A 10,903-nucleotide genomic window follows, 5' to 3' on the forward strand; every position below is an offset into this window, starting at 1 on the left:
AGTGCAATGGTACGATCTCGGCTCACTGCAACCTCTGTATCCCAGGTTCAAGCAATTCTCCTGCAACCTCTGTCTCCCAGGTTCAAGCAATTCTCCTGCCTCAGCCTCCCCAGTAGCTGGGATTACAGGCGTGCACCACCACACCCGGCTGATTTTTGTATTTTTACTAGAGATGGAGTTTCACCATGTTGGTCAGGCTGGTCTCGAACTCCTGACCTCGTGATCTGCCTGCTTCAGCCTCCCAAAGTGATGGGGTTACAGGGGTGAGCCACCGCACCCAGCCTTTAGTCCTATCATTTTATTTCCTGTTTTTCTATTTAATCTGAGTTGAGAATCTATGTAAATTAAATCCCAAAGTTATCTCCAAGAAGCACATACTAGAATTGTGTATAAGGAAAATTCTCATCTGGAAAGAGATTGCTATGTACATCCTTACCATTAATACAGCAAAATTAGTAGTATGGTTGCAGTGGCAGCGCAGGAATCCATCAGTGCCCTTGTGTTTTTGACAGCCATACGTGTCCCAGTCCCTTGTTGACAAATTCCAATAGACGCAGGCATAGGAATAGAGTTGAAATTCTCTTTGGTTGTACTATGAATTGACAAAATAATTACAATTACTATTTCTAAATGCTTAATTGGGCTAAAAAAATCAAGTAGTGTAAGACAGTCATCTGAGAAATGAATTAAATATATACTAAGCATTAGCACATTCATTATGATTAAGGAGAGGGAAAAAAGGAGATAAAATTTAAATTAGCTAACTTTGCATTTAGTTAGTTTGACAAAAGATATGATTGGGAGGAATATTTAAATGGATACATCAAAGAATCTTTTGAAGAGTTTTGCTGTAGATTTCTTTTATTCAAAATATCCCTGCTTTTGGTATTCAAGATTGGTCTGAATTTTTATTATTTCTGTTCATGGAAACTCCCGCCCTTTGCTCCTATTCTCTTCTTCCCCTGTATTACTCTACTCAGTCTCAGCTGCCACCATCAGAAAGAAAGCATGAGGACACTTTTTTCTTGTATCTGCAATGAAAAACTCACCCTTGGACTAAAGACCATGTCAACAGAAGCACTCTGATCTTGCTCATTTTCATCAGTTTTGCTTGAGATAATTTTTTGACTAAAATTTGATTTAGCTGTAAAAGTTTTTGATTGGAAAAGCTTGTCATTTTGATAAACTACAAAGCCACATGCCTTGCTGTTACCTATAGGGAGAAAAAGACATTAAGATCAATAAGTGAACTGTAGGGTAAACAAAAAACAATATCTCACATTGTTGTAGAAGTGCCTGGCTGCTTAATATTTTAGTAAAGTACAGCAAAAATGGTTTACTGGTTGAAACTTTACTTAATTGCAATATGTAAGTAATACATATAACCCATGGTGGGCCATTCCACCCTATCAATTTTTCTTTCTGAGCTTCAGTTTCCTTACCTTCTACATAGGAATGAGAATTTCTGCCTAATCCACCTCAAAAAGGTATTGCAAGGATCTCATGTATAAAGTAAACGTCTTGCTTTATACATGAGAGATGGAGAGAGTGAACATGACCAATGGGCAGCCCCAGCCCATGTTGCCTCCTACAATGACAAAATATGAGACAGGAAATAGCAAAGCTGGGACACCAGGATGGCTGAGCCCAGATGAGGTCGATCTCCTGTTCAAAGGGGACGAGTGGTGTTAAGTCACGGAGCAAGGAGCTCAAGTCACTTTTTCTGTGGAGTTTTTGAGGCAGGCACTCTTCACCATCTCTTCAACTATTGTCCCCTGCTATGTCATGACAATCATGGGCTTCTCCCAAGGCTAGCAGGCTACTGTGAAACATCGTCTGGACATTGGAAAAAGGAATCAGCTGCTCATCAAAGATCCTGAAAGACCATCGCTGCTGTGGAGGGTTTTGCACCCAGCCCATTGGCGGCAGCAGTCAGAGAACCAGGACTGCCTCCTGACACTTTAGACAACTGTTGGCATATTTAAAACAGCAGAAGCATCAACAGTATGTATTTTAACTGAATGAATTTCCTAAACTCTGTTTCCTTTCACAAGTGATAAAAGGAAAATGTTGTGGTGTGAGACCAGAGTATTCAGTCATCTGATTTGAGAGGCAGACAGGCAAGGCCCCGACCGCCCCCAAATTGTCCTCCTCTGTGGCAGTTGTTGGAGCCTCCACCTGGAGAGAAACTGATGGATTGCTGGCTTTTGTTCACAGTACATTGACATCACCAAATTGTTTCTCCTGGACACTAAATGAAAAGTTAACCCTAAAAGTAGAGCAAGGCTTTTTGGTTTTCTTTATTTAAAAATAAAAGAATGAGACTAGGCACAGTGGCTTATGGCTATAATCCCAACACTTTAAGAGGTTGAGGCAGGAGGATCACCTGAGCCAAGAGTTTGAGACCAGCCTGAGCAACATAGCGAGATTCTGTCTCTACAAAAGAATTTAATTTTTTTTTTTTTTTTAATTAGCAGGGCATACCTATATAGTCCCACCTACTTGGGAGGCTGAGGCTGGAGGATTGCTTCCTCCTGGGAAGTTGAGGCTGCAGTGCTTTGTGAGGTAGAGGGCTTCAGGTGCAACTGTAATATCGTCTCTCTCTTTTTTAAAGAGATCTGAAGCAAATATAGGAAAAATTGACATTCGTTTACCTGGCTGGTAGTTACATAGGTACTCCTCACATTGCTTTCTGTACTTTTCTGTATGCATGAAGTATTTTTAAATTAAAAGAAAAAAGGCACAAGAACATAGAAGACTTAGATTTAGTCTTTAGCATCACAAAGCATGTGGCCAAAGCAAATGAGAGCAAATTCCAGAGTGCCAGATTCACGAATAATACTCTCTTCTTTTTCACTGCTGTCATACATTTATTCTATCTAACACATACACTTTCTGGCATCGGGTTTTTTTGTTTGGGGAGAAATGAAAAGTAAATGTGTGTGTTTGATTTACTTATCTTTTTTTTAGACTTTGAAAAATACAACCACTTCAAGTTACTTGTAAGAATTTCTGAAAGGTTGGATGCAGGCTAATAGTGAGCACACGGTGGGCACCATACAGAGGAGATAACCTAAAATTGATACTACTACATGATGACTATGCCAATTACATGGACTTCTCCAGGGTCAGGTGTGCAGGGTGCATCTGAGCCTGACAGTGTCATGCCACTAGTAAACATGGTCAGAGCTTGTGACTGAACATGTTTTAAATGTGTAAGTGTAAAACAGAACCACCTTAGCCAAGATTTTTGTAGGAAAACATATTTGTGTACATGGCCTGAACATTTCAATTCTGCTACCTTCCAAAAGGCTTTTGAAAAAAGAAAAAACAAAGAAATTATCTTTTGACTTAGAATAGTAGAGTTGAGATTACCATAACATGTCAGAGCTCAAACATACTCAAATGCAAATTACTCAGTATGAAACTAAGTAGACATTATTTCTCCTTCAGTAAATTAGAAGTTATTAGTTCCATGAATTCGAGTCCAATTTTTAAAATGTCACAAAGTTTGAGACCTACTTTTCGTCATATTAAGCAAGACCTGAAGTTCAGTCTGTCCATCTGGGTTAAGGCCATCCACATTCGTATGTATAAATGTTGAACCAGAAAGTAGAGAACTGCTAGCTCCTATATGAGAAGGGAAAGAGTAGAATTGTAAAAGTCTACATTATTGTGAGTAGAGCATTATTATTCATCATCGGTAGCAGAATGCTCTTTACTGTTACAAGCAAATAAGATTAACAGCTCACCTTTCTGTACAGAGAAGCGAACATTTAAAGGCCCCACAGCATCTTTTGAAGAGAAATTTGCTGACTGTATTGCTATGTTAGGTTCCACCACTGATTCATTACCCAAAGACAAGGAATAAGTCTCCATTTGCTCAATAAGCCTGCATATAATAAAACACAACTTAATACTCAAGATTTTGTCATAAAATGAAAGGTATGTGTTCTGTCTTATACTACAGCAGAAAAACATGAGCATAGAATCGTGTGGTAGTGACAGCATTAACAATTGCCTAAGAATAATTGGTTTTCTTTTCTAGAATTGTGTTGCATTACATGTACTTAAATAAGACAGTTCGGGTGGACCGTCCTCACTGAAGGCTACCCTGTGAGCATAGATGGCAAAAAGGGAGAACTCAAGAATTATAGAATTCCCTAAAGAAATAGTCTTTATTATGATGCTCCTCACATAGAAGGATGGTGTTGCCACCCACCACTGGCAAGGAATGCACTTCTAATTTTTTCTCCAGTGGTGAGAATCCATTTCCATTTATTCATCTTCTTCCTCTCACCCAAATCCCTTAGGATCCAAAGCATGTTTTGTAAGTTGTTCGTTCCTGAGGTGACAGTTTAGATGGAACCAACAAAGAGCAGAGCTCTGAGCTCGTTGCCTCAGCTCTGAACTAGACCCTGAAGGTTTTTACAATGTTCTTTTCTACTTTGGCTAAGTTCACAGATAGATTAGATGGAAGGTGGGAGGGAGTAGCAGCAACCTGTCGATTTGGCATGGCGTTCTCCAAAGAAAAGTCATAAGACCTTTCCTTTTTCTTGTTTCCCATATATTTGAACTATTTCTGTACTTGACCAAACAAAACCTCTGTATGTAAAATAATCAGTCTAGTTTTTCCAGAAATGAAAGGATTTCATCAAAATGTAGTTATTCTATATGCCAAATATTTATTTCTGACACTAACATATCTTTTCTCTACCTCCAAATGAGATAAAGAGAAAGCTTACAATAATTGAGGATTGCTTGATAAAGAGAATGTAATCATCATTCGTATGGAAACATTCAGGTTAGATCCTCTGATTGAAATGTTTTCCTTTTATAAAACCATTTTCAGCAATTCACACATACCCCAGAGCTGCTTTCAACGGGAGGAATACCTAACAAAACTCCAACCTGCTAAGAATATCATTCTCCCCAACAGTATCTGTTGAGTATCTACTTAGAGGTCAGCACTCTGTGGAACAGTGGGAGTTCCAGCAGCTGCTCCCTCAGGCATTTGCAAGCTAAAAGGAAGACGTGGTAGATATACAGGAGGTGTTTTTCATGTTCCCACTTTTACAGGGTTGCTCTAACCACAGCTACTTCTAAGGTCATTTTTTTTGTTTCTTGTAATTCTTTCCTCCTCTTATCATAACTGATAAGATTACAGATGGGCACCTGCCCCGGAGAAGCCAATCCAGAAAGTGGTCATCCACCTGGCACAACTGACAAAAATAAGTCATCAAATTCTCGGACACAAGATTTTTTTGATTAGTGCTGTAGTTATATCAGGAAAGTCATAATGTAGAAGGAGCCAGAGAGGTCATTATATCGTAAGAAAAAAAAAACACAAATTAAAAATAAGAGGCTAATTCTTCCTGTTGAAAATAAAAAAAGACCTGTAAACTTCTCTACTAAGGCTTCCAAAGCTGCCTTGGATCCTCAGTCATCTTCTGCTCCAGGGTCCATACGGCAATAAAAGAAAATAAAATTTCAAGACCCTCTCAATTTATTACGTCAAAAAGGAAGTTAAGCTCTGGAGACTGAATCACGTGTAGCATGTTTGCAACTTCTGCTTATTAGATTGTAGATTAACTCTCTTCCTCACTGTTCTTGTTCTGCCAGTGACTCGGAGAGGCCTGACCTTTCCCCTTTCTAATGACTGATCTATGTTACAGATTAATTGCCTGCTTTTTTGTCCTGTACCTAACTCAGACCAGTTGGCTCATGATTGTTAGGTCTTCAGTGTGATTGTTACATCTTCAGTGTGGAATGTTAAATACACCTTTCCCAAAAGAAAAAGACCACCTCAGTTAATCAGATCGCTATAACCATGCATCAAGCCTTATACAGAAAGACATTAAAACTCTGTTAAGCTTCCCTAAACTTTGTTTATATAAATGATCCCAAACTTATATACTTCAAAACATTGACTTTCATTTTCTGGAATTTGTGCTTCCCAGGTAGTTGTCCTTAAACTTTGCAATTGAATGAACTCTCTTTAAACTAGATTCTGACCTTTTTGATTGTTTGGGGTTGACAAGGCCTACTATATTATGATCTAGTTCTTGGACCTCCATGAGACCCCATATTCCCATTTATAATAAATCTCTATTTGGTCAAGATAATCTGAGTGGGTGCCAGGCTAGCCGGAAGAGAAATACAAAAAGAAAAGTGAAATGTAAATGTACAGGTGGTCAGTGCTAGGCAGGCATTTTGCATTCCCAAAGTCAGATAAACCAGAGTAATTATGACTTTCAATATGAGATCAAAGGTCTAAGGTTACAGATCAGACTTTGCAACCAGTGTCTACAATGGTGAGGTCAGCCAGTCGCGGTGGCTTATGCCTATAACCCCAACAGCCTGGGAGGCCAAGGTGGGTGGATCATTTGAAGCTAGGAGTTCGAGATTAGCCTGATCAACATGGTGAAACCCTGTCTCTACTAAACTACTAAAACTACAAAATTAGCTGGGCTTGGTGGCGCATGCCTGTAATCCCAGCTACTAGGGAGGCTGAGACAGGAGAATCGCTTGAACCTGGGAGGCAGAGGTTGCGGTGAGCTGAGATCATGCCACTGTACTCCAGCCTGGGTGACAGAGCAAGACTCCATCTCAAAAAAAGGAAAAGAATTGTGAGATGAAGTCCTAAACTTGATTGTACTATGATGCCCTCACTAGCAGAAACCCTACACCCCCAGAGCTCTGCCCACATTGACATTCTGCATCTACTCAATTTAGAAAAAGAGAATGGGCACTAGAGACCTTCTCTTTGACAACTTGAGATGGCTGAGGCTGGGGTAGAGTCTTTCTGCCCTGTCACTCTCCTCCCTTTTAGTCTCACCCTCTCCACTTCTCCCTATGCTATAGAAAGGGAGCTACTGAGAGACACCAAGAGAAAACTGGAATGAAAGAAGGAAGAAGTCAAAGTGAAATGGATGACTAAGGCCTGATGTCTGTCAGGGAACGCAGCATCTGGCCTAGGTTCAGAAGATAGAGTTTGGAAATCAAGTGTTGTCCTGAACAACACTTAATTTTCTTCTCGGGGAGAGATGACCTCTGTTGGCAGCTCATCAAGAGTGTTCTCCTAAAGAGAGCTAAAGGGTTGGTGACCTGACCTTGGGGCTAGAGGCAGAGGAGGAAGCCTTATCTAAGTGAATGAAGGAAGGATCTGAGTCCACAAGAGCTTATGCAAAAGATCACGCTGGTAGAGGATAAACTGATAGAACATTATTAGAAAATAATTGGACTAGAAATTCAGAGTGATAAAAGGAGGAATTGAGCATGCTTACACCATTTTATAGTTCAATATACCCTATACTTTAAAATTTTATTTATCCTCTAACCACCTCCTTTAAAACTATTTGGATATTGCATATAAATCACACAAAATTGTATTTTCCTTTATATATTAAGCCAGTAAAATTGTTTATTTTTAGGAAAATGTTCCTATCTGCTTTGTGACCTGTGATGTTCAAATCCCACAACTTCTCTTTTCTCAGCTTTCTCACCAAAAACATTCATTCCTTCCCTCTAGCAAGACTCTGCAAACACAAAGCTTTCAGCTGTGAAGGGAGCCCATTCTGGCTCTTGGCCTCTCTGTTCACTGAACATAGACTCTGGACCCCATGGCCACTTCCTTCTCATATGTCAAGAAAAATGAGAGACATCCACATTCTCCTTGAGAAGGGCCCAGACTCCTATTGAAATCTGAAGTCACAAAGTATGCTAGTAAAACTGTTCACTCAACCTCTACCACCACCTCTCAGAATTACAATCTTTGAATGCTCTATTTTGTGCCTTTGCGCTTTTTCTACTTTGAAAATTCAACACTAAGTAGGTACTGGTCGTAATCATCAGAAAACTAAGAACTACTTCTAGGAATTTCTCCTGAGGAAATAATGGGTCATGTAAATAAAGATTATGTACCAGAATGCTAATTACTTAGAACATTAAAAGACTCCCAGCAATGTAAATGTCTAGCTGCTGAGCAGATAACTGGTTCGATGAAAGTTTGCTCATATAATGCAGTAATCTAAAATTATGATGTAGATGTATAGATATTTATATAAAAGATGTTTATAGAAAAAAGTTTGTAAGGTATTAAGTGACAAAAGCAAGTTATGAATCAATATAGTATGTAATATACATATACATACATACACACACACACACACACACAGAGAAACAGAGGGAAAAAGCCTGGAATATACGCCAACAGGGTAATAAAGGTAAGATCATTTTTTGAATTTTGCTAAGCTACATATTTTCTTATTTTTCTACAAAAGCATGCATGCTGTTGTAAGTTTTAAAAGGGTTTTGACAACTGTACATAAGGTAAAAATAGAGTGAATACCAATAAGGGGTCTCTATGAATAAAGTATATGAGTTTTAATACAAATGTTCAATCAACAGTAATCCAGAAAAGAGGAGGAGAAAGGAGAGAAAGCAGGTGGAATTCTTTTTTTTTTCAATGTAGTGTTGGTCAGAAAAGGAGGAGGCAGAGAAACTCTAAGCAGAAAGGGGTGGATCCCAGGGGGAAAACTTCAAGCCAAAACTGGTCTGAAACCCAAAATGAGAACTTCAATCCCTGTTTACCCACTCTCTCCCACTGGTTGGTTCTTTCTGAATAATGTATTTTTACCAATCAAATATTGCCTTTTCCAAAACTACAGCCTGCCCTACTCCCCCATCCTGTGCCTATAAAGACCCCAGACTCAGCTGGTAGAGAAGAGAAGTAGCTGGACGTCAGGAAGAGGTGACTTGACTTCAGAGACAGTGAGAGGCAACCTGACTTCAGAAGAGAGAGGCTGAGAGGTGACTTGACTTCAGGGGAGAGCATCCTGTCCTTCTCACATGCTTTCCAGCTCCCCTCTCCACTGAGAGCTGCCCTCATCACTTAATAAAATTCTCTGCATTCACCATCCTTCAATTTGTCCATGTGACCTAATTCTTCTTGGGCACTGGACAAGAATTTGTGACCCCCAAGTGCAGGTACCCAAAAAGTCTGTTACACTGGCCCTTCGCCCTCACTGGCAGAGAGCAGCCACCCCATGTGACAAGGCAAAGGGCCCACTGGGCTGATAATGCAATGCTGTCCATGGACGGTGGAGCTAACAGAGCATTGTAACATGCCCTCTGGGGCCTTAGGGTTGCAGGCACCCCACCTGGATGCTGCCATGGGGCCTGCAGAGAGTTTGCTCCTGCCAGTGGAGAAGTGACTGGCTGATTCCTACACTTGCTCATCTACACATTCCCTCCCACAAGGGGTTGAGTGGAGTGGGCTGAGTCAACGGGGCACCCCTCTCACAAGTCCCACAAAGGGGTCAAGAAAACATCATCGGGAAAGCTAAGGAAAATAATCAAAACACACCAGGGCCTTGGAAAGAGAGAAGTGAGGTGCAGCTTGGGGGATGGCAGTATGTCCTGCAAAGTGAGCTGTTCTCTGTAGCTCTACGTGTTGCAAAAGAAGTTGGAAGAGGTCTTGCCATGCATGGAAGTTGCCCCTTGGTCAAGCCAAACTAAGGTGAGGAAAACAAGTTCTAATCTAAATCAGCCCAGTTACTCCCTATCTCCCAGGCCATGGCCAGCACCCCTGGATGCAGGAGGTAACATATACCACTCCATCTAGTAACTGAAGGTCAAGTGAAAAGTCACAGCTCTTATCTACATTCCAGAGGAATCAGTTACTGCATCCATGAGAGAAATACTTTGGCCTAGGAAAGTAAACAGCACTTAGTCAAGTTTTCTTTCCAAATTGAATTTGTGCTTACGTTGTAAGGGCATCATTATTAGCAGTAGCAGCAGCTTCTTGAAAAGCATCTCCACTGGCATCTAGGAGTTGACTCACTGTTACTATGGCAATTTTCTTTGCCTGCCAAGGAGAAGATACTGATCATCAGAGAAGCATATATCATACGTTATCATCACCATCATTATCATTGTGAATCATTACAGTAGCAAGTGGCATCACTGATATGATAATGTAGTGGCAAGCATTTTACAAAATTAAAGGTTTATTATTTGATCCACATAAGATGACCGAGAGAATCAAGATAGGGCAAAGTGAAAATATAAATTAAGGTAGTGAATTAGGAGGTTTAAGTCTCTGAATTCGACCTCATAGCAAGATCTTTCACGGAATCCCCACCAAACTCCAAGAACACAAAATCAAATACTTGGATACAAAAGCAGAAACAAAATAAGAAGACTGCAGTATTCTGGTTGTTAAAAATTACAGTTCATAATACTTAGCATAACTAAGTTATACTTCGTATGTCTATTAGACTTAGTGTAACTATTAGACTTAGTAAAATAATTTGTAGTCTTCTTTCAATCAATAACTCAGGAGTGTGTCAGAGAGATGATCTTTTGGTGTTTGATTACTATTTAACTTCCCTCTTTGGGAGTGTTGAAGCCCTCCTGCCTACTGCTTAATCCTTCCATTAATTCTACATTTGGAGGTCAATATTTTCCTTTCAATTCCTTTTTTTTTTTTTTTTTTTTGAGACGGAGTCTCGCTCTGTCGCCCAGGCTGGAGTGCAGTGGTGCGATCTCTGCTCACTGCAAGCTCCGCCTCCCGGGTTCCCGTCATTCTCCTGCCTCAGCCTCCGGAGTATCTGGGGCTGCAGGCCCCGCCGCCCAGCCCGGAGAATTTTTTGTATTTTTAGTAGGGACGGGGTTTCACTGTGTTAGCCGGGATGGTCTCCATCTCCTGAGCTGGTGATCCGCCCGCCTCGGCCTCCCAAAGTGCTGGGATTACAGGCGTGAGCCACCGCGCCCCGCCTCTGTTGCCCTCCTTTTGAGAATAAAAGGATCACACCTCAGACTCTCTTACATGAATTCATGTGGTAAAGGTATTTTCTAAATACATGTATAATGGACTAAAAATAACAGTCTCTTTCTTTTT

The 10,903-nt window shown here is 40.4% G+C and overlaps 1 protein-coding gene across 1 annotated transcript in view; it reads right to left on the reverse strand.

The window, feature by feature from the left end:
* ADGRG7 (adhesion G protein-coupled receptor G7) overlaps positions 1 to 10,903 on the reverse strand; it is a 76,778-nt gene that overhangs the window by 47,445 nt on the left and 18,430 nt on the right. The window contains exons 6-10 of the mRNA XM_011999894.1: positions 9,768 to 9,868; positions 3,753 to 3,892; positions 3,523 to 3,630; positions 1,050 to 1,213; positions 437 to 592 (exon numbers count right to left, since the gene is read on the reverse strand). Of these exons, the coding sequence (XP_011855284.1) occupies positions 437 to 592; positions 1,050 to 1,213; positions 3,523 to 3,630; positions 3,753 to 3,892; positions 9,768 to 9,868 (669 nt within the window). The remainder of the gene's footprint in view (positions 1 to 436; positions 593 to 1,049; positions 1,214 to 3,522; positions 3,631 to 3,752; positions 3,893 to 9,767; positions 9,869 to 10,903) is intronic.

This window comes from Mandrillus leucophaeus, unplaced genomic scaffold, assembly GCF_000951045.1.
Source record: "Mandrillus leucophaeus isolate KB7577 unplaced genomic scaffold, Mleu.le_1.0 Scaffold608, whole genome shotgun sequence".
Taxonomy (NCBI): Eukaryota; Metazoa; Chordata; class Mammalia; order Primates; family Cercopithecidae; genus Mandrillus; species Mandrillus leucophaeus.